This window comes from Perognathus longimembris, chromosome 16, assembly GCF_023159225.1.
Source record: "Perognathus longimembris pacificus isolate PPM17 chromosome 16, ASM2315922v1, whole genome shotgun sequence".
In the NCBI taxonomy this organism is placed as follows: domain Eukaryota; kingdom Metazoa; phylum Chordata; class Mammalia; order Rodentia; family Heteromyidae; genus Perognathus; species Perognathus longimembris.
Window position 1 is genome coordinate 53,223,074 of NC_063176.1, and position 24,108 is coordinate 53,247,181.

General features: G+C 44.0%; 1 protein-coding gene across 1 annotated transcript in view; it reads left to right on the forward strand.

Moving 5' to 3' along the window:
- Bod1l1 (biorientation of chromosomes in cell division 1 like 1) overlaps positions 1 to 14,972 on the forward strand; it is a 48,290-nt gene extending 33,318 nt beyond the window's left edge. Inside the window, exons 15-26 of the mRNA XM_048363830.1 lie at positions 294 to 364; positions 962 to 1,034; positions 1,895 to 1,974; positions 5,112 to 5,193; positions 5,511 to 5,584; positions 6,548 to 6,623; positions 6,722 to 6,756; positions 7,793 to 7,838; positions 9,103 to 9,152; positions 9,243 to 9,327; positions 9,731 to 9,884; positions 14,018 to 14,972. Of these exons, the coding sequence (XP_048219787.1) occupies positions 294 to 364; positions 962 to 1,034; positions 1,895 to 1,974; positions 5,112 to 5,193; positions 5,511 to 5,584; positions 6,548 to 6,623; positions 6,722 to 6,756; positions 7,793 to 7,838; positions 9,103 to 9,152; positions 9,243 to 9,327; positions 9,731 to 9,884; positions 14,018 to 14,135 (944 nt within the window). The 3' untranslated portion in view covers positions 14,136 to 14,972. The remainder of the gene's footprint in view (positions 1 to 293; positions 365 to 961; positions 1,035 to 1,894; positions 1,975 to 5,111; positions 5,194 to 5,510; positions 5,585 to 6,547; positions 6,624 to 6,721; positions 6,757 to 7,792; positions 7,839 to 9,102; positions 9,153 to 9,242; positions 9,328 to 9,730; positions 9,885 to 14,017) is intronic.
- Positions 14,973 to 24,108: the final 9,136 nt, after the last annotated feature.

The window sequence follows — 24,108 nt, forward strand, 5'->3', positions numbered from 1 at the left end:
ACCACGGAGGAAACTCTTGGACATCTGCTGTGACCCTAGAAATGTTACTTCCTTGATCCTTATTTCCTTATATCTAGCGATGGAGAAGATAGAACTTAAACTGACCACGCTGTTAGGGTATCCCAGCAAAAATCTTTTGTGACCTATCTGCTGTGTGCCTCTTACATCGCTGCTACTCCATTCAAAGTTTCTCTCTGCCCGCCCCCCATCAACATATACACCTAAAATAAGAACTGGATCAAAAAATATTGAGACTTTTTGTTTTGTTTTGTTTTGTTGTGTTTACTACTCAGAGCTATCCAGTGATAGAAAAGACAGCGCAGAAACTGTAAGAGATCACAGTGTTGAAACAAATCCTAAAGAGGTACGTTTTCATTAGAAACTCAAGCATTTCTTGTATTGTGTGTAGCGGTCTTGTCTGTATTCTATGAAAAGCATTAGGAGGCCTATAATGAGTTAAATGGATGAGATATCAGGAGTTCCTCATATCCCGTGCACCTGCTTATGCAGTTACAATGTTTACACAATTTGGCAGACCTCAGAATTGGGAAATGTCTGCATTATATAGCCAGAATATTTAATGACCCACTTATATTGGAAAAATACTAATAAATTTTGAAATTCCATTGATGTAAGATAGTGTTTGACTTCGGAGATGGTGAAATGAACATTTTTCTGTAGTTTGGAATAGGCTGTGTAACCAGAAACAGATTTGGAGATATATAGATATAGATATAGATATAGATATATGTGTGTATGTATGTACACACACACACACATATATATATACTCAAATATAAAGAGTCAAGTTTAGAGTTAGTCTAAAAATGTTACTCTAGATTATATTTTTAAATTTATGTATCAACCTACTCCAAAGAGTAGGAGCTGATATTTATGTTCCCTACTGAAGTTGATTTGGCCCATATTTTGTTGCCTTTAATATAGTCATTCTTAATTCCAGGTTGAAGAGGAAGAAAGGCACGTGCCAAAAAGAAAAAGAAAGAAGCATTGCCCTTCCTCAGAAGATGAACTGGGTATTTAGAATATATAATCATTTTTTTTTAGACATCTTTAAAAACCCTATTATTTTTATATCCAGAGGAGTGGCCAGTGAAAGAATTCTTGAGGGCAGTAACTACCTTCTTCCACAGCTCCCATTCTACCCTTACAATAATTCTGTGAGTTGGGGATGGTAGGGATTAAATAAATTAATTAATCCAGGTATCAATGGTTCTGGAATCCTAGCTACTCAGGCGACTGAGGTCTGAGGATTGAGGTTCAAAGCCAACCCAGGCAGGAAAGTCCATGAGACTTTTATCTCCAGTAAAGCACCAAAAACAGCTGGAAGCAGAACTGCTGCTCCAGTAGTAGAGCACTAGCCTTGAGCAAAAAGGCCCAGGGATAGTCCCCAGGCCTGGAGTTCAAGCCCCAAGACCAGCACTAAATAAATAAATAGGAATTAAGGCTCTGAGAGACTGTGACTTCCAGCACCAAGCCATCTTATTGCATAGCCCATGGTCCCAATTACTAAGCTATGCCCCCTAAAGTGCTAACTCATTTAGGAAACTGAAGGAAAATATCTCTGGAAAGTACCAAGCCCTTTCCATAAAATACTGTTTTGTGTTGGGGGGGTTGTTTTGTGTTTTTTGGAGGGGTGTCATGTGAGAATTTGGGGATTTTTTGTTTGTTTATTATTCTCTTGTTTACTTTGCCAGGGCCAAAAACTAATATTCAGTGCTCAAATCATATGACATTTTAGATAAATGTAGAATAACTTTTGGCTTCACTGAATCACAAACCTAAGGAAGTCTCAAACTGCCTTAAAATAAAACTTGTACTTTCATTTTTCACTTAGCTTCCCTTCTTTTGTGGTTCTGTCCAAACTGATTTACAGATGATAACCCGTGTGTCCTGGATTCCAGAATAGCAGCCACGCCGCGGCCGCGTTCCAGAGCCGAGACACAAGACACAAAGGTATTTTTTTTTTCTGCATAGTAATTTTAAGCTTGTGGGATAACCTGATTACATCACTGTGAATACTTAGAAGTTTTTTATTCTAATATATCTCTTGCCCTGTACACCTCAACAATAATCCACTTAAACAATGCATATTTTAAACATAGTTTACATATTTTAAAAGATACCTGTATTTTTACTCTCTCACCTTTGCCCCCAGAAAAACCAAGTTGCAAGTAATTCTTAAACTACAAAATTGATTCAGGATTATAGTTTAAATAAACTTAGTATACTTACATACCACTTAATATTATTCATTTCTTAAGGTAGCTAGATTCTTTCTTCCAAATTATAATGTGTATTTATTACAGATAGAGTTTGCTGCAAGTTTGCACCAAAATACTGAAATAATGGTTATGCATATTGCTTTAAAACATTAATGCACTATCTTCTCTCTGGATTATCTCTTGCTCCTGAAAATATAGGCAGTTGTAGGATCAGACTACTGTTTCGTTATTGGTTTTGGTTTTGTTTTTGTCCCCTGTGGTCATTTTTGTCTCAGGACTCAAGGAGGCAGCTCACAGATGTTTCTTTGCCCCTATTCTTTCATTCTAGGCCCACATTTCCCCCTTTCTAACTAGCTACCTCTTGAGTGTTCCTCCATTTCTGAAACTCAGTATTCTGAAATTGACTGTGTATCCAGATAACTAGGTCTACCCCCTCCTGCTCTCTTCGCCTACTTTATTTTTTCCACCTTGTTCCAAAAGTGTTTCTCTCTTTATAAAATGCATGCGTCTGCTCACTAAACTAAAACCAATTCGTTCTCTTTTTTCCCCCAGTATCTAATGAACTAAATAAAAAATACGAAAATATTAACAGCCCAAGGAGTAAAGTGGCAGTCAGTTGTGGCCAAAGAAGGAAATTGAATTTTCATTAGGTTTTAATATTGAAATTAGGTAAAGCCTTATAGCTATTTCATTTAAAAATTTTAAACTGTGCTGGGTGTTAATAGCTCATGCTATCCTGGAGGCTGAGATCTGAGGATTGTGGTTTAAAGCCAGCCTGGGCAGGAAAGTCTGTGAGACTCTTATCTCCAATTAACCATTAGAAAACCAGCAGTAGAGCTGTGGCTCAAAGTGGTAGAGTGCTGGCCTTGAGCAAAAACCTCAGGGACAACACCCAGGCCCCAAGTTCAAGCCCCATGTCCAACAACCAAAAAAAAAAAAAATTTGCAAACTGGATGGGAATATAGCCCAGTGGTAGAGCACTTATGTAGGCTTGTAGGATGCATAGGGTTCTGAACCTGAGCATCAGAATCACAAAGAAGAAACAATGCATACATAGGTAATCTTTTCAGTATTATGAAATAATATGTTCTTAGGCGGAAAGCAGTTTGCTATAGTATATATTTCATACAATCAACAGTAATCTTTGGAGAGTAGTGAGATTAATTTTATGACTTTTGTTACAGTCTTAATGTAATAAGATATATCACTACATAAAAGTCATAAAGGCATTATTCTAAAAGTATATATAGCCAAACAAAAAAAAAAACAAATAAAAAAGACAGTGAGAATGAAAAACACCAGGAACTGGAAAAATATGAATACATACTGTCTTTCACTTTTTTCTCTCTTCTTTTTCTCTCTCCCCCTCTTGTTCTCTCCCTGTCTTTCTTTCTTTCTCCTCTTCTCTCTCCCTCAAAGAGGTTCTAGTGCATGAGTTTCTTTGTTGAGAAGTTCAGAGCAAATAATTTTTGCTCAGAAAAGGCTCTTTGACTTTCCTAAGCTACCTTCCATCCTTCAACCATGCCCACCTTCTTAGGCAGGGTCAGAACAATGAACTACTGGTGTATGAGAAAAATGGGAGAAGTACTATTCTCTGAAAATCTCCTCTGAGCACCTCTGAGTGGCTTGCCCCTATAGTCCTAGCTACTCGGGAAGCTGAGATCTGGAGGATCTTGGCTCTAAGTCAATCTGCAGAGAAAAATCTCAGGATTTCATCTGAAATTACCCGGCAACATCGCCAAGCTCACATCAACTCAAGTGGTAAAGCACTAGCTGTGGAAGAATGCTGAGCCAAAGTGTAAAGCAATAAATTCAAGCCCTACTCCTGGCATGAATAAAAGTAAATACATAAATTCCTACTGATATTGAATATACAGTTTGGGCCTGCTGTTGTAGGTGGCAACCAGGTCGCCTCTGAAACCATCGTGAGTCCTGTGCTATAATGGCAGGTCTCCATCCTAATTATTCAGTACTTCCAAAGTACCTTATGGGAAGATGGGAATTCCTCAATACTTAGGACTTGAAAACCTCCCTATAAGTTTGCTCGTGTTAGCGCTTCATGATGATTAGAGTTTGCACACATTCATTTAAGTGAATTTGCAGTCTTTTAATCTAGTTTTGAGTTCACATTTCCAAAATTGGCACTAGCGTAAGATTCCAGCAAGAAAAAAATAATAAGACAAAGGGAAAAAAAAAGAAATGAGGATACATTGTGGGCTGAAGAAGTAATTTAAGTAAACTTAAATATAATGGAAATGGAGATGTGCAATTATGTAAAACCATTAAAGTAGCAACATTAAAACTTTAGTTTTTAATTGGCCTTAATCGCGTCCTACTTTGTATAGTTTTATATACTACTATATAACTATTTTGGCATTTTATACTCAAAACTTTTATGACCACAGCTGAGTAATTGAAATAACTGCTCTAAATTAGCTCACCTGAATCTGTGAAATTCTCTTTGGCACCTTCCAGTTTCTCTGCCTCACAACCTTGTGCGTCCCTCCTCCCTTACTCCTCTCACCACTGCTCAAAGAAATCTGTTGCCAGTTCCTAGCAGTTCCTTGTTTTGTCTTTTTCCACAATAGATAAAGTGCATTTCACTGGAAAACAATTTTGGACTTGCTGTCATATTGCTTGGCCTGATCTCATGCTTTTCTACATTCAGAATTGTAATCCCTTTTTATAGTCTCGCTTGCAGCAGTAATGGTTACTTTTTTAAAAAATGAAAAGACCTATTTTTCAATAGGTCAACTACTCCAAAAACACAGCTAGGAAATTGCTTTTGGAATGAATTTTAAGGAGGGTGAATGGAGTCAAAGTTAAATTTAAGAAAGAAGCCTCCTGTTTTGTTCCACCTGTCTGTAGGAAGAGAGCTCCAGAGATACGGAGGAGTTGCCTAAAATAAGTTCCAAGACAAACAGCAGCGCTTTGCAGGCTGAAGAAAAAGGTGAGGGAAAGCCTGAGGGGGAAGACCGCGCCCCGAGAGCACCCGCCCACCAGCCCGCGTCGCCGATTCCCCGGGGTGTGCGCCTCACATTAATACAGTTGGGAATTACATTTTAATTTGGATTGTATTCTTCTCAAAAGCATGCTGCTTCTTGGTTAAGCAAGCCCCCCGAGCTTCCTGGTTTTGATGAGGGGGATGCGGAAATGGAGAGCGGCGTGCACGGCCACTGCCGGGCGGGTCCCTTGGATGAGTCCCCCGGGCGGGGTGAGCGCTGGCCGTGGCCACTAATGCCGCAGCCGGCTCTGCCTTTCCTGCAGATGAGCTTAGCAGCAGTGAGGCCACTGGTGACAGGACGGAGCAGAATGAAGAGGATGGCATCAAATCGCAGGAAGTGAGAACTGTCTTTCTTCCTTACCCAGCCAAATGCTTAAAAACCATTACTGTACATGCTTTTGAAAGAGCTTTTTGTCTTTTGTTTTTAGTGCAGTGGGACACTCTTTTGTACAGTATATTTTATCACTGTCATTATGATGAATTTTGTTCACTTTGTCTTTGTTTCACCAAAACATCTGTATGAGACCTACTTCATTATGGCTGTGTAGGGTCAGTTTACCTCTATGCCAGGGCCTTGTCAGCTTATCACTGCCAGGCCAGAGAGCAGGGCAGAGCAGCAGGAGGAGGCCACCTGAGCCATGGAGTCCAGCAGAGAGAAACGAGAGCAGCAGCAGGGAGGACCGGAGGAGACCCAGTTTCGTGAGGCAAGGAAGGCCATGGGGGTTCCTGGGAGGCTGCAGCTGCAGACAGGCTCTCCCAGCTCTGCCCAGTCAGAGCCGACGGGCAGAGAACGCCAGTGGCCTGGTCCAGCCCCTTCAGTTCAGGGACACAAACCTGATGATCAGCCAAGCTTCTAGATAGCCATTGCTCAGATTGCCAGATAATCAATGGCTCTTTGGAGGTTTCCTCATCCTATATGAGAAAATCAGTAGATTTCTCAGTTTATTGTAAGGCAATATTTGGCCACAAGGGCGTTGAACGAAATCCTACACATCCTGGGCGCACACAGGCCTTAGAGAAGGAAGAGGCAGCACCAAGTGCGCACGCACTTCCATTGCCTCATTGTTCATCTTTCCAGAACTGCATGGGTCATCACAACACCTGTTATGATCAAGGGAGGGAACTGTAGTGAAGAAAATACAGCCTGCATCAATATCATACTTTTTAAGTGACAAAGCTGGGATTTGAGCCCTGTTAGAGTGGAACTCTAAATCTCCCTTTGAGAAAATAAACTATTAATATCATAGAAAATACAATTATTCTTTTCTTGCTGGACTTTTCCCCCCCATTTCTCCCTTAGGAAGATCAGCCGATAATTATTAAAAGAAAAAGAGGACGACCTCGTAAATACCCTGTAGAAACAACATTAAAATCGAGTAGGTATTTGGTACATCTTCAATTCACACAAATTTTCACACTTGATTTTCTAAGTGAGTTTTGTTTATGTTTTGTTTTGTTTTGTTTTTTTAAATAGAAGACGACACCAAAACAGATACTGGCATTGTCACTGTAAGTAATTGCAGAGGATAAAAAATGAACCCTTCACATACTTGCTCTTGACATGCAAATGGTATACTCCAATATCTAACATTTTGAACTAGTTCATTTTTTAGACACTTAGAAAGTTTTGAAAGACTTTCTTAAGTAAAATATGGACATCCATTTGCATAATATCCTAATTATTGATGCCTTCATGTAAAGCAGAATTATATTAATTGTTCTTTACGCATTTCCATTCCCATTGGAGATTGGTTATATAAATTTATTTAGGTAGTTAGATTCTTATGGTCATTCTTGTTAATAGAAATTCATTGTTCTATACAATTGTAAGGTAATAGCTTTTTTAGAGACACCTCTGAGTTGTCCTTCTGTCTTAACTACTCTCTTAGATTGCTCCTCTCACTACTTTGATTACTACTCTCACTGATTTCAGTACAGAAGAATCATCAGTGATACTTATCTTTCTGATATTTTTTATCTTTGACCCTGACGCATAGCCCCAGTGAAACATTGGATCAGGATTTTATTGCATGCAGTTCACTGGCAGCATAAGGAGGACAGATATGCACACTGACCTAACAAAAGAACATGGGATTCAAACCTCAGCTTTGCCACTTATTCCCACACCTGTGTCTTGTGGCCAGTCATCTGACCCCTCTGGCTTCTCAGATTCCTGCCTATAAAGTGGTTCAGTGATCCCTACAGTCTCTCTTTCATAGTCTCCTCATAAGACAGCGAGATCAGAGAGCTCCGTGTGAATGGATTTACCAGATTGTGAAATGGCTCACTGGTTGCATGCAGGGCGTGGTAAGAACCTTGGCCCTGCTGTGTTGCCTCTAGCATTTCCCCTCCCGTGTCACCGCAGGGTGGCTGGGAAGAGGCTTGGGGCATCCACATCTGCTAGGTATACTTGACCAGCTGTAGAACATATAGGTGCTGATATCCTGGCTGCTGATATCCCTCAGTGAAAGTTGCATTTATCGCTTGCCTTTGTCTGTGTTAGTGATAAACTACTAATCTCAGTTTTTTATTTTTTTGAACTTAGGTAGAACAGTCTCCACCGAGCAGCAAGTTGAAAGTAACACAAACAGGTATGTACCTACAGTATTTCGCTCTGTATCACAGTAAGGAGTCTGGTTTATTTTCAGCCCATACAGCAAAATTTTTCAAAGTGCTTCTCTAGGTAAGTGTTTTTATATGTCTGCTTGCACGGGGTGGTGGCTATTAGGGAAGATTGTAGACGTTCTGCTTCTCAGTGAAGTGAGTAGACCTGTTGACAGTTGTTCATATGGCCCCAGCAGAATATATTTATTTTCTTTTTTCTCTGATCTGAGCCTTTCTTAGTTGAAGAAGTCTGTACAACCTTCAGAAAGGAAGGTAAAGGAAGTGGAAGACAAACTAATGAAGGCATTACATTCATGGATATCACTGCACTGCACTGTCCAGATCAGAATAGGCTGGGTTTGTTTAGGCAAGAAATCCTCTTTCAGCCTGGAAATGAGCACTGTTATCACAAGACAGAAATACAGGTTAAGAGCCTACTGTTCCTGGAGAAGGAATACTTTTTCAAGTTACCTGGGTACCTTAACAGAACCTAGAACTAAAAAGATTAAATTGTTTTAAGTGCTTTTATCCTCAGCCCAGGGAGAAAAATTGTATTCCAAAACATTGAGAATGATTACCTCAAAGTGGGAAGATAACAGGGTCATTCTTTATCTATTACATACACTTTCCAGATGTGGATTTTTTTGTTTCGTTTTTGTTTTGTCCTCTCAATCCACTTTCTCACAGCTGGTGCTATACCACTTGAGCCACAACTCTCAATTCAACATGTTACTGCTTATTTTGCATGTTAACATACTTTTCCGCCTAGGCTGGCTTCCGATCATAACCCTGCAGATCCAAGCCTCTTGAGTAACTAGGGTGACAGAGCTACTAGCATGCGCTATTTTCCATAGTTTAACAATATGAATAGTGTTATGCATTGAATCATGAGGAGCCATTGATGGACTTTTGAAGGGTGAAATGACAGCGATTTTCTGTCAAATAATATAATGTAAGGTGGTCAATTTAGGAAAGTACAGTCCTTAAACATCACAAGAAAGCCTGCTCACAGGTGTTCCCACATTTAACTGTGTGAGAGCTTTTGGTTGAAATGACCTGCCCAGATCACATAGCTTCTTTGGTGCAAATCAGAAATGAAATCTATGGTTTCCTAATTTATAGCAATCTTTAGTTTCCTGATAAGAAGTAATAATAAATTGTGTGACTGTGTATCATTGGTATATTACAGCTAACAAATCACACTAATCGTTGAAATATAATAGTAATAAAGATTTCCCTTTTTTTTCAAAGATGAGTCCAATAAAGAAACAGCCAACCTACAAGAAAGGAGTATAAGCAATGTAAGTGCATTTCTTATCAAGATGTATTGTTTAGAAATCAACTTAGTGCTCAAGAGACCAACTTTTCAAGATTAATTTCATTGTTTCCAGGATGACAATGAAGAAAGACCAGTTGCCAGCGTGCGTCGGAGAGGAAGGAAGCCCAAGCGTTCCCTCACACTGTCAGATGACACTGGTATGTCTCTAGCACATTCTTAATTACAAAGCTTGATTATTTCAGAAAGAAGTACACCTCTCTTTCACGTTGTGTTTTGGATAGGGAGAAAGCCAGCATTGCAATTGTGTAAATCTGTGTGAACTAGCTCTAATCCTGTGTCAGAAATGGTACATCCCAGATGCTTTTCCAAGTGCATGTGAATCTCACAAATGCTGGCTGTGAACTGCATAAGTAAACTATCCCAAATGTGTTTGGGATTAAATTAAACAGTTGTGAATTGCAAGTGCTGAAATAAAAGGAAATGGAAAACCACTTCTTCTACCCCAAGGCCCTCCTTGCCTAAGTTCTAAACTCTAAGCCTCTCATTTGGAAGTGTCTTTGGGAAGTTCACAAGCCAGGTGTTACCCTTCTATCTACACAGACTCCTCAGAGCCAGAGAGAAAACGCCAGAAATCAGTTTCTGAAGCAACTGAGGACAAAAAAGATCAGGACTCCGATGAGGAGGAGGAGGAGGAGGAAGATGACGAGCCCCCCGGTGCCACCACCAGATCCACCACCAGATCAGAGGCACAGAGGTAACGGGGACAGCCCAGAGCTGCGGGAGACCGCCGCTTCTCCCTTGCGAATGGCTCTGGTTCATGGGCATCCCTCTGGACCATCTCACACTTGTTGTAGTGAAACAGCTGCTCTCAGTGTACCTTCAGCAGAGTCCTATGCTATCAGCCTCTGCCATTCTGCATCTTCTCATGGAGCCCATTGTCTGATCATGTCGCTGCAAAGTGTAGACGCTTGTTTGCATCAATGCTTCTACAACTTTTTTTAGGCATCGGCAGTGTCTCAAAACACTGTGCTGAGCACCACGAGAGGGCGTGGAGACGCAGAAAACACAGACCTTACACTCAGTACTTACCCCTGGAGCAGGGGAATTAGACATCACTCTGACATCACATGCGCTGATCCTAGGAAAGTGCCTGGATCTCAGTACTTTTTCCTATGCAAATGGTGGCTCCACATTAGAACCAGAAACCTCTAGAAGTAGCGGGTCGGGGGTAGGAGTACCATAGTCAATTCCGTTTGTGCAAACCAGTGAATTTTCTTTTCCTTTTCGATTCTAATGTACCTTACAATGTTACAGACTTGTTGAGTTAGAAAGGAAGGAAGTCTGTTTAGTTTAACTTAAACAGCCAGTATTCGCCATTTATACTCCCTCCTCGGTAAGTAAGGGTTCTCTGAGGAAGTAAGCCTTCACCAGGCATTAAATCCTCTGGCTCCTTGAACTTGGACTTTCAGCCTCCAGAACTGTAAGAAATGAACTTGTGCAGATTCCCACCAGTAGGAAAGGATGAGCATGGTAGAAGCAAGCATTCCACACCAAGTATGGTCTGATGGACACAGAATGTATCATCCTGCCTTTTCTTTTGGACATGATTGTTCAGAATGCAGCCAAATCAGAGTTGGCTTAGATTAGATCGTACAACAGCTAACCTATCCTTTTTCCTAGAGTTTTTGCTTCTAAGTCAGATCTTCCCTATCTCATTTCTTCCTTGCACATTGTTTGAACTCAACATCTGGCCCAGTGAATTGTGTTTTCATCCATCTTGTTCTGTTCTGATGAACTATTTTGGTATCTTTGTCAGCCATTCTATTTTCTATTTTTCACAAGTTCATCTTTGTCTAGTTCATGCTAAAATATCATGGAAAGCAAAAACAGTTGTGCAAGTAGAGTTAGTCTCAGACAACATCCAGGTCTGCTTATTAGCAGAGGTCTTAAAAAATGACCATTTTCCTGGGCACCAGCACCACATGCCGGCAGTCACAGCCACTCAGAGGATTATAGTTTGAAGCCAGCTCGGGCAGAAAAGTCTGTGACACTCTTGTCTCCAATTAACCAGAAAAAATGCCAGCCGTGGAGCTCTATGGCTCCAGTGGTAGAGTGACAGCCCCGAGTGACAAAGCTCAGGGACATCACCCAGGCCCTGAGCTTAAGCTCCGGGATCAACACATGCAAAAATAATAATGATAACTGGTGTATTAATGACTTTTAAAAAGCCAACCATTTTCCTCCTTTGGGACCCTGCTGCCCTTTCCTCACACCCGAGGAGCTTCATCCTCTCCGGCCGTCCAAGGCCTGGAGAATCCATTGCCACTGTCAGCCAGAGGTTGCAGAGGATGCTTCAGGAAGCATCCGAGCCAGCTGCATGTACGGCAGGCCACAAACAGTTCCTCCTAGAAGAGCCAGAAGTTCACCAAAGAGCAGCTAGGTCAGTCCCTCCCGCTAAGCAGATAAGTCCCTGCTTATACTCGAAGGTCCCTTTAACTCCCTGAGGCTGTTTTTGGTACAGTAATGCTTTCCTCATAATTTCCTTTTGAGACGTTTGTTTCACCACCAAATAGTTGTCCTTGGTTTCCAAGAGGACCAGGAAGGACGATAAAGATGCCTCAGCATGCTCACCTCGTGGCCCAGACACACAGACTTGTGCCTGACAGCTGTGAGCCTCGTCTGCTGGACTCACTCACCGAGACTGATGGCAAAGCAATGCACGTTTCTCCCCCGCAGCCCTGGTTTAGTCGTCAGGGCCTGATAGAGCACGTAACAGCCCAGCAGGGTTTGCCAGAGCCCTGCAGATGTGGCGAGGTGACAAAGCAAACACAACGAAACGCGACGTGTGACTTGCTGCCTGGTTCAGCTCCCTGCTTCCCACGGGTGTGCTAGTGAGGAGGCCCTCCCCACCTGCCCCAGCCGAAGGTCCTTGCCTCCCCCTGCCCCTCTTCTTCACGCTGCCTTCCCTGTGTGCCTCCTCTCTCCCTACTCCACCTTAATCAGTGCCATCTGGTGCTGGTGTAGTGTAGGTGACCTCGTTTTATTTCTCCCTCTGAACTATAAGTTTCTTCCTTGAGATTAGGCGCTTGTCTTACTTTCTGTGCACCCATAGCATTCAAAAACAGCCAGTTCAGTGTATCCAAAGCTGTTGGGATGACTCTGTCACACTCTGATCGCCCGTGGGGCCTTGTCTGTGTGGACACTCAGCCCTGCGAAGGAAAGGCAATGCTCTTGTAGCATCTCCGCGAGGTGCAGTGTAGTATCATCCTGACCGGATGTGAGGGAAAGAATCACATGCAGGTTAGCATGCAAACTAGGACTGAGCTGGTGGAACTGCAGACTGTGCAGAGGTTCAGGCCCCCTGTGGTAAGGAAGGGACGGGCCCAGTTGAGCTCCCACATCGCGAAGAAGGCAGCTGAGCCAGAGCTGCTGTGTTCTGCTAGTGCCCGGCAGCTGTGCAGTCAGCGGGTCTCGAGAGACACATTTTTTAACATGGGTGGTCATAAAACACTGGTAGCCATTCTCAGTACATTCACAGGCATCATGTCAGAACCATGTCATCCGCAATAATACTTAACTCAGAAGTGCTGTTTACCTAGTTTTGCTGTCAAAGGAGCAATAAGAAGATGTCTTCATACCAGTGAAGAAGGTCTATTGCTCCCTGTTCCACAACTTAATTTTCCATGCATTCTAGGAATGTAATTAGAAAAATGAACACGTCTTAGCAGCCCTCCTGGGGAAACATCTGATCTAGCGGGAGAGATAGCTATGTGTGTATACAGGTATTAATTTGCGTTTGTGTGTGTATGCCAATATTCAAGGGCCTCGCGCTAGCTTGGCTTTTTGCTCATAGCTGAGGCCCTCCCACTGAAACCACAGCTCTAGTTCCAGATCTTTTGCTAGTTAATTGGAGATGTGAGTCCTGAGGATTGGTCTTCCTGGGCTGGCTTCAAACCACAATCCTCAGATCTCAGCCTTCTAAATAGATAGGATTACTGGCGTGAGCCACCAGCAATAATCCTCCAACAGCAGCCATTGGGCATGGGGATGATAGCATTGGTATCTTCTATTTCATTCTATTAGTACATTGCTTTACAATACAGATTACAGCCTCCCATTAAAATGATAATCCCTGTGTGGAGGTCCAGAGTGCTGTGGGCTGTCTGAGAAAGGAGGGGCTTGCTGTGTGATACACAAAGCTCCTGGAGTGACTTTGGAAGTGGAGTTTAGACGATGGATGGTGTAGGGTGATTCAGAGCAAACCCCCCCCACCCCCCCACCCCACCCCCCCCCCCCCCAGTGAACGCATGTTGAACACACCCTTCGTTTCGGAACTGTAGTCGGGCTGGGGTAACGGTAGAGAACTGGCCGTACGGTGCCGTACGTTGTTTTATCACAGAATCTGCCGAGTACCAGCAGAGATTGTGTGTTTGTAAGGACCACTGCAGCATGCTCAGTTGAAGTTTCTGACTAACAATTCCCCTAACACCCTAGGAAAAAGAGCTAGCCCGGTAGGGGACTTGGCCCGATGCTCTTGTAGCATTCCGAGCCCAGCCCCGCTGGCTCTCATCTCGCACACCACACAACGGGGCTCTCACTGGGTTAGACCGGGTTGCCGTCCTTCTGTGTGTGGTGTTCTTGCCGGGGATGTTTGTGTATTGGTGGGGCCAGCAGTTGAGGTTTGGGGTGTAGAGCTAGAGTGAGGGCCCAGGGGAGGAAACCAGCCGGGAGGGCTGGAACCAGAGCGCAGGCCCTGTGCTTGCGTGTGCAGTTGCCGGACATAACCCGCGTCGCCTCAGCCCTTCTCCCCGCGTCGGGACATGCGCCGTTATTTGAAGCAGCTGTGCTTTTACCTTGTCCCATTGCCGTGACTCTTGTTCAATGCAGATCAAAGATCCAGCTCTCACCTTCTACCAAGCGCAAAAGAGAAGGCAGCCCTCCTGGGGCCCGGACTCGGGGCCAGCAGAGAGTGGAGGAAGCCCCCGGGAAGAAGGTGAAGCGATAAGCCTGCCCCGCCGCTCTGGCACGGAGAGGAGGAGGAGGAGGAGGAGGAGGAGGAGCCTCGAGAGGAGGAGGAGAAGGAGGAGCCTCGGAGCTGGGGCTTTAAAAAAAAAAAGATCAAGAAAAGGATATGCATGTGCTCTAAGTTCCTAGGTGCAAGCTTTTTCTTGTTATGTTTTAAACAGCTTTATAAACTATTGTTCATAGAAGATATTATGTACATTTATTGACGATAAAGGAAAGTAAGCTTACTTTGTATCTGAATTCAGCAAAGTAGTTGTATATTTAAACATGCAAAATTGGGGTTTCCCCACCCACTGTAGCCACCACCCCCCCAGCCCCAAGACCCCAGGCTGCCTTCTGGAGGTCTGTGTACAGTATATAAACATGTAAAAATAGGTTGTATTTTACTCTATGTATGATGCTAATCAATGAACATTTTATTTATTTTACAGAGAAATCTTATCTGTGAACTTTACTATATATCTGTTTATTTTATTTTATTATTTTTTTTAACGAGAAGGGTTTTAAATGCTATGCAGTCGTTAGTAGATTTTTTTGTTGTTTTTAGAACTCTGCCTGCCCTGTAACTCGCTGAATCTGACCTGGCAGGAAACGCTACAGAAACTCGCGCATGTATCCAAGTCAAATAGTTTTAGCTACAGAAAGGGTCGCCATTGCTTTCCCTTGACAGTTGTGACTGTTGTTTTTTTCTTCAGAATGTCGCCTGTTCTTAGCTTATTCTTGCATCTGTGACTTTGCCACCAGCCCCGCTGCGGGGAGAGAATCTGGTTCAGGGAGAGTCAGGCCCCTTCACCCGCCCGCCGCTACCCCAGGCCCTGTGCCCCCCCCATCGCCCGCCGCTACCCCAGGCCCTGCGCCCCCCCCCCCCCCCCCATCGCCCTCTGGCCCTTGTCAGTGAAGAGAAATGCATTGAAGATGAAGTCCTGTCTGTTGAGCTTTGGGATTTTGTGTTGTTTTCTACGCTTATTTCAGGAGAGAACCTGGCTTTATCACCAGGTTCTTTTTTAAACATTTTAACTCCCATGTGAACATACTGTCCAACTTACGTTTTTTTCATAAAATCAAACTTTTTCTTAAGGTCAAATTTGTCTTGCAGTGATGTGGTAAGTTGCCAAATAATCGAGATTATTTTAAATGTTTTGTTCCTACTCTTTTGTTTTTTAATTAAAATTTACCTTCAGTGTGTGTAGGGTTGTTTGGGGGATTTTTTGGGGGGCGGTGGGGGGAGGGATTGTTTGTTTTATTTTGGCTTTTAATGTAAGGCGGATATTCCTGTCATTTTACATGGTTTCGTACTGAAATTTTATATATAAATTATAAAAGGTTTCCCTAAAGCTTGAGTGGAATGGATTTCTTTCCCGTGTCTTTTTTATTTCTATGCAAACCATTTCCTCTCTCCAAATAACTGACTGTAGATATAGTATTCATTTCACACTCCAATAAGGCAGAATTGAACTTTCGATCCAGAAAGGACCTCAGAAACGGACCGTGTGAGTCTCTCCTGTTTATCTGGACGCAGCTAAAGTTAGGATATGTTTGTCTGAGAGCCACCCAGGGCAGGAGCCATGATAGGTTCCCGTGGCTCCTGGTTTCCCTGAGTCACAGAGTTCACACCCGGCCCTTACGCATTGGCTCAGCAGCTGTGCACGCCTGAATGTAATCGGGGGGGGGGGGGGGGGGGGGATAGGCACCCCTGAGGGGATTATGAGGAAGTGATGCTTTTCAATTAAACTAAATTAAACTAAATAGTAAGGCTTGGGAACTTTGAATGGTTTCGAAACCCTAGTAGACAGAAGATAGCGCCCACAGAGAACACCGGAAAGGAGCACTTTGGAGTTACCGCCATGTGTTGGTCCCGCTAGGCTTCAGAAGTGGGAAGGAGGTGGGCAGTGTGAACCACCCTTGGCAGGATAGTCTTAGAATCAAAAAAAACCCTGTCCCCAATGCCAGTAGTTTCCTCTCATCAACCCACTGAGACACGGTGGCAGATCAAAGCTGTCGGTCGTTTCCCTGGTATTCCCACTGGCACCCTGACATGGCATTGCATGGCAGTGGACAAGCTGAACCCTCGTGTCTGTCCCTTGGCCTGTGCAGAGCCCTAACAAAGCTGGGACATTCTAGTAGACGGCTTGAGTCAGGTTGCAGAACCTCCCGGGATGGCAGAGTCACCCAAGAGCGGGGCTAGCTGATCTTTGTTTGTAGAGGGGATCACTGGGTCTCTGAGGCCCTCATCCCCCATAGAATGAGCACTTCCTGGGGCTCCTTTCTACTGCCTGTGAGAGGGAGAAACTGGCCTTTCTCCACACTCCAAACAGGAGTCACAGTCCCTCGTGCAAGGATGGAGCAGAGCTTTCCCACAAGCTTCTCTGTCACTGGTGGAACCCAAGGGAATTGAGATCCAGGACAATGGTCCTAACGGGAAGAGATGCTGGAAGTTTGCTTTCTTAGTTCCATTTTGAGTGTTGCTTGGCTCTTTCCTTGTGTGCCTACATTCTAAAATGGCTGCTTCGGCCGCCTTCGGTTTCATCGAGAGCCAGATGTTTTTTCATACTACCCTCATGGCGATACTTTTGTCTAAAGGGCAAAGTAGTGTTACAGGTGTTGGCATTTTTTCTGGGAACATAACACGGTTGTTGAGCTTTTGTCCTGGGCCAACCCTAAGGGCCCCAGAACCCCCATCTCCAGAAGCGAGAGCCATGTGAAGTGACCAGGTGGTCGGCGCAGTTGCAATGGGGAGAAAAATGGCCTTTCTGAGAAGCGGTGGAAAGGCCTAACTCCTAGCATACAAGAGAGGGAGATTGCTGGGATTTTTGACAAAAAGTTTCAAGCAAGAACCCCTGAAGAAGAGCATCTGGGGAGGTGAGGGGAGAATGGAGACCGTTACCATTTTTACTAAGTCAACCTTTCAGAAGCTCTTTGAAGACCTGTGCAGACAATAACTTCATATAATCCAGCCTTATGTGAAACTCCAGTTCCGAGAGACGTCCCTTCACACCGTAACTCCGTGTGCATCTGCTTGACTTCCATCCAGCCAGTTCCCCAAGATGATCAAGCCTTAGGATCTCTTGCTATCTAACCTACACAGCAATGTGAACGTCCATGGAATGAGTTGTACAAACCTTTGAAAACCCTTAACTCGAGTTCCCTATCCAGCCTTGTGAAGAAGTACTAGATGCCCCATTGCACGTGGAGGAAGGGAAGAGAGGGGTGGTCACATAGCACTCGAGCACGCGTGTAATGACGTGTGACTGGGCCTGCAGCCAAGATCCAGGCTCTCGTTTGAGAATTTCTCCGCCTGACTGGGTGAGCACCCTCAGTTGGTCAGGGACCCACACGTTCACTCCTACTCTTGTCAATATGCTTGAACAGTACAAAATCTCAACGCGTTGAGCAATGCATTTATCATACAAGTAATGTCGTCAGTGTAGAAAATGATTAATGAACAATAAGCAGAGGGTGGGGGGAATCCATGTCACCTGAGTCAGATAGCATTACTGTGATCTTTCATGAATAGTGCATGCTCTACCACTTGAGCCATGTCACCAGCTTGGTTTTGATTTTGAGAAGAGTTGCTGCCTGGCCTAGAACTCAATACCCTCCTGCCTCTGCTTCCTACGTATCTGGGATCCCAGGCCATGCACCCCTTTGTCTGACTCAACACTCTTTTAAAAGTGTTCAGAAGCAGTGAGAGCCAGAACTCTCAGTGACATGAAGAGTGGTCAGCAAGTTACATGACACTGTGCAGTAAACTACATTTTCACTGCCACCGTTCAATAACAACTGGAGATGGGGGCGCACTGTGTTGCTGGGACCCTCCTTCCTCCATCCAGGCCTAACATTATTCTTTTTGTTCAGGATTGTTGTGTCTATCCTGTGGGGTTTTTAGCTGGTGGTGGTGCTGATTCCATATAAATGTTAAGTACTCTTTTCTCTATTTCTGTCAGGAATGTCATTAACCTTTTGAAGCTAAGGGAGTAATGTCATGTCTTCATGCTCATTCCCCACCTACGGCATAAGCCAGCCTTCCATGGTGGCATACTGAAATCTCAGTACTTGGGAGGCTGAGGCAGGAGAAAGGCGAGTTCAAAGCCAGACTAAGCTACGTAACAGCTTTCTTCACTTCCTTCCCCAACCCCTTCCCTCCCCTCCTCTCCCTCTTCTGTCTCCGTCTCTCTTTCCCCCACGCTGCCCCGTGTCGGCTAAAATTTATTACCACAGAAGTTGAACTTGGCCTCACATGTCTTTGTGGTTAAAATGAGGGCAAGCCTGAGAGGAAGAAACGAATCAAACCTCCGGGGCCTCATTTGCTTTTAGTCACTTGGGTTTATTTGACTTGAAAATGTCACCAATGCTGGACCTGCCAAGCTGCGTGCTATTGTGTGGTTGGTCTCTCCTTCGCCTGGCTCAGGTGACCCCTGTGACATGACTGGCGATGGACACTCAGGTTGCTTCTCAGCCACTTGGTGACCACTTGGGTCCAAGTCACAGGCTCTTCACTTAGACCTAGGTAGATATCTGCTGCATAATAAACAGATGAAAAAGACCAGCATTTCTCCCTTCATCTTACATTTGTCTCCTTTGCTGTCTTAAGTCACCTAAGATATCTAGGTGCTTAACTCTGTACATAAATATGTGAGTCACTTAAGATATGTGTGTCCAGAGCAGAACACTGATATGCCAGAAATCTCTAATCTTTTTTCTTCCCTACAAGTACAAGGTGGTCTGAGTCTTACCTCCCACCCTTCCCCAGCTTTCTTCAGCAAAAAAGTATTTGATGTGCCAAAGTATCTTGCTAACACAAGCAAACCCTGTGAAATGAGGCCCAGCTAAAGTGCTCTGTTAAAAATGTCTTGTCTTACATCTTGGTCACCTGCAAGAGTAAGATCAGAAAAAAATATCTCTTGCCATTGGAAAATGTATGGCCAACACTTATTTGCACACTTTAAGATTTTTTGCATGCATGCTTGTATGTGTGAGTGTATGTGTATGTGAATCTGTTTTAAGAAACTGTCAGCATGCTGTAAAAAGTGAAAAAAAAAATGGGTGGGATTATACTTAAACCACAAAAAAGTAAATGGGTGAGTTTAAACTCCAAAATGATCATCAGGTTTGAGTGTTTAAAAGGTCTTCTAAGGATTCTCTAATTTGCACATCAAGAAAATCTGGTACTTTAATGTATAATAAAGCTGTTTATACTGTAATCAAGTTACCTGGCTGAGCAAAAAGGCACTAGGGATTTGGGGTTTCCCTCCACTGCTAAAATTTGGGGGATGAGTGTTAGAAATTTAAATGTAAAGGTTTTGTTTATTACTGCCGAAGACTTGGTCCATTTTATCTGTCTAAAAAAACTGCTTGGGTTTCTCAGTAGAAAGGACAAGGAAACAGAAAACAGGACTGTGGGCCTATCTTCAGGGGTCAGGGATGAACTGGCAAAGGTGCAGCTCGGCTGGCCCGCGCATGGGGGGACAGGCCCTGGGGGAGGCCACGCATGCTGGAAGAGGCTAAGCTGGCACAAAGCCAGCTCATATAACCCTAAGAGGTGGGGTGGGTGTGTACCCACTCTGTTGATGGGACGGGTGCCTGTCTTTGCCCTGTCTCTCTCCCCTGCAGACAGATACTGGAAACTTCGGGTGATGGGATTGGTCTCTCTAGAGCTGCCCCTTGGGAAGTAAAGGAGGGTTTCAAAAGTTCTATCTGTGTAATGCAATGTGGTTTCAATGCCATCTTTGTAATTAGAGGCATTTGAGAAATAGCAAGAAGATGCTCTGAGACTCCTTGTTTGTCAAGCCTGGATGTGTGGCACAATGCTGATGCTTGTAATTCTTGCATTAAGAAAAACTTATTGAGTTCAGAGGTTTTCTAGGTAGAAACTCAGACTGGAAAAAAAAAAAAGATGGCTTTGGGTGAAGGGAAGACTGGCATACCCTGTGTAAAAAATTTGGGGAGTAGAGGGGAGTAGCTGCCTTCCTAGACAAAGAGAATTTAAAAAGTAAAAATGCCATGCTTGTTTCAAAGTGAAGAAAGGAAAAATTAGGGCTATCAAAATGATTGATTAATTGCTATTCTAGATTACCTTTCGGGTTCAGGTTCTCTGTAACAGTTGCAGACAGGCCCATGGAGGAACAAATGAGCCTTCTAAGTTTGTCAGATGTAACTTTGGCCCTTAATAAGTTCCAGGTAGAAGCATGCTTGAAACGGCTGTGTTGACCACCGTATTGCCTTAATTGAAGTAAAGTTGCTTTTTTTAAGACTCACTGATCTGAAAACTGACGTTTAAAGCCAGCCTGGGCAGAAAAAGGTCCCTGTGAGACTGTCATTTCTAATTTGCCAGCGGAGTGCTAAGAAGTGGAGGTGCTAAAGCTCAAAGTGGCAGGGTGCTAGCCTTGAGCTGGAGAGCTGAGGGACAGCGCTCACGCCCTGAGTTCAAGTCCAACATGGAAAGGACACTCCGAGGACCCTGGAAATAATGGTGCCGAATCTAGAAGCAGTGAAAAGCCATTGCTCAGATGGCAGAGATGATATCAGATCCTGGAGTCACTTGGGCTTGGCCCTTCAAAAACCAGTGAGAGCCAGGAGGTCACGGGAGAATAGTTCATAAACATGCCTTTCTAATGCCCGTGTCTGTCTCCTAAGTAGCTGGACAGGAACATGCCAGTCCTCTGTGCTAGTGGAAAGTACAACTAAGATTGTCAATGGGGAGGAGAGTTTAAAATCCCAACCCCTTGCACCTGCTCAAAGCCCTAACTGGCAGGGAATTTTGAGCTGGCACTTCTGTTAAGGAAAGGAAGCTGAGGACCTGAGCTCTTGTCCCTGAGATCTGTCTAAGCCTGTACAGGTGACATAGGCATTGCTGGGGTCACCGGCCATCAGGTTCCCCAGGCAGCTAGAAAAAAATGCTTTTGCAAACCCAAGTGTCAAACAGGCTATTCTGCTGTAACTCAAGAGAAGATCTGTGCAGCTGTTCTGAGGTTTTAGAGTTCCTGGCTAGGTAGGGTCAGTGCCTCTGAGTCAGCTTGAAGTTACAGAAGATGGATGATCTTCGCCCATCAACCCCCCTTTCAGATCCAGGGATCAGCCACTTTTGGCAAATGAGGCAAGAGGATGGATTAAAGGAAGAGCGTGAAAAATAGTATTAACAAGCGTGAAAATGGGGAGCCAGCACTTGTGAGGGATGGTTACAGGCCAAGCCTTCCATGTCTGCCTAAAAATCCCAGCCTTACTTAAAATCTGGTTCGTAATGTTGTTGCCCTGGCAAAATTAAAACCCAGTGGAGTGCAAGCCTGAAACAAACAAAAAGCCAGTGCACTTAGAAAAAGGCAACCGGAAAAATATTCAGATTCCACTAAAGTCAGGCCTTAGGTTAAGATTGTTTAGTCATTCCCTGTAGAAATTTGCAGGCAACCCAGCAGATGTGACGATCCATCAGACAGATGTGGGGAGATACTGCTGTCCTGCCCCTCTCTTCCAACCTGGAGTAAAGTACAAGGACAGCCTGACAGCCTTCTGGAGGAGACTACATCATCCTGATCACCTCCACCCTGCCGTACGGGTCCCAGCCTTCCACCACTGGATTCAGCTCTGGCCTGTCAAGGGCTACCTACCTATCCAACAGTAGGTAGCATCCTCATGATGGTTGCGTCTGGGATGGTAGTAACCTGTTTCCTCCTGGGTGTGAGCTTTGGAGCAGCCATCCCACCAGGCTGGCGCGGGGCCCATCTTTGCGGGTGGAGTCACAGTACATTGCCTCGAGGTAGTTCTGAGAAAACCTGGGTCCACCAGCAAAAGGGAAAATGTGGACAGTTTTAAACTTATGCCACAAAGAAGCTCAAGGTAATGGTTTTTTGAAAAGGAGGAATGTTAGTCAAGAAAGCCTCGGGAAAGGGACTGAGGAAACAAAAATGGTTTCCTCTGGATAAGAAAGAATTTGGGGGGCTGGGGATATGGCCTAGTGGCAAGAGTGCTTGCCTTGTATACATGAGGCCCTGGGTTCAATTCCCCAGCACCACATATACAGAAAACGGCCAGAAGTGGCGCTGTGGCTCAAGTGGCAGAGTGCTAGTAGCCTTGAGCAAAAAAAAGCCAGGGACAGTGCTCAGGCCCTGAGTCCAAGCCCCAGGACTGGCCAAAAAAAAAAAAAAAGAAAGAAAGAATTTGGAAGGTAGGGATTGTTCTCAATGGTTTGTTCCAAAGTAGAAAAGGGAGGAAGACAAGCCCCAGAAAGTGTGAGTATGTAGCAGATGGTATGAGTATGTCTTGAAATGGAGCATATAAGTAAAAGACCCGTATGCAGTCAAGTTGGCTATAATATAAATAGGGTCAGAGTGGCTGCGTTGCTATGGAACTATTCTCTATGTTTATCTGTGTCTGCGGGGTTGAGGGACTCGTGTGATGTCCTCTAAATACAAACCAGAAAGATCTCCTTATGTAAACATAACAGCTTGATTTTTCTCACTGAGATGGTCCTGCAACATTGCCAATGGCTGGATTTGCTCCCCACAAATCAAGGTGGGCTATAGTATGGCTGTAGGAAAAATGTTGTTTTATGCCAATCAATCAGTAATTATTAGGGAAAGCTTAGCGTTGGTACACAAAAATCTTAAGGAAAGCAAGAAGGAGCAAACTGGTATGAGACTTTGCTCTCGGGGTCACCGTGGGTAAGCACCCCGATGATGGCCCTGGCAGCCCTTCGGCTCTCTTACTCTTGGCCCTGACTGTTGGCCCATGTCTTATAACTTGTCCATGACATATGTTCAAGAAAGAGTGCAGGCAATTCACAATAGCCAAAATATGGAAACAACCCAGATGCCCCTCCACAGACGAATGGATCCAAAAAATATGGTACTTATACACAATGGAATACTACATAGCGATTAGGAATGGTGAAATACTGTTATTCGCAGGGAAATGGTCAGAACTTGAACAAATAATGTTGAGTGAGACAAGCCTAGAACACAGAAAACAAAGGGGCATGATCTCCCTGATATATGACTGTTAACAAAGGGAGACGGGAGAGACAGTAGAGACCAAGTCTGTGAATACTGTATATGTTCTTGATACATTGTATATTGCATATATGTCAACCTGACCTAGACAAGGGATAGAAAAACAGGTCGTAAGATATCACAAGAAATGTACACACTGCCCTACTATGTAACTGCACCCTCTTTGCACAACACCTTGTAAAAAAATTTATGTCCAATTAATAAAAAAAAGAAAAAAAGAAAAAGAAAGAGTGCAGGCAGTTAAACTCATGGTCCTTCCTTCCCAGGCTCTGTACCAACTCTTAAATCAGGAGGAAGAGGGGGAAATGTGGAAATGTGCCAATGATTTGGGCACCCCCCGCCCCGAAAAAAAACAAAAGGAATTGGGAATGTGACATCCAGACTATGATAACTCCTGGGAACTTCCCTCCGAAGAGCGCAAAAACCTGGAATGTGTGCCAGTCCCTGTTAGCTTGTTTACGGGAATTGTAATCATCGGTAACCATTAACCACCAATTCTGCTTCTGTATGTCTATTTGCTTGGAGTCTCCTTTGAATTCGGGATGAAACACTGCTGTCTGGCCATGGGTTAGAGTCCCCCTTTAGTGACTGGGGTACGACACCATGCCCACCTTTTTTTAGTGGAGGCAGAGTCTTGTGAACATTCTTGCCTGGGCTGGCCTCTCATCATAATCCCCCTTACTAAGATTATGGACATAAGCCATTGTACATCGCTCAATGACAATGACTTTTATTTGTCCAAACCCATGTGTCAGGCTTCAACTAGAATTCTTTGAAATACTCTAACACCATGTCTCCTGTTTACCTTCCAGTGTAGTTAATTTTATCCCTGTCATTTAGGGCCCTGAGGTCCTTCAAAAATAAAAAAGAATCTTTCCCTCCTAAACATTGCATCTATAATCGATTGGTTCAGAGCCTTTGGATCAAAGAATGTGGGAACGCCAGGTCTTA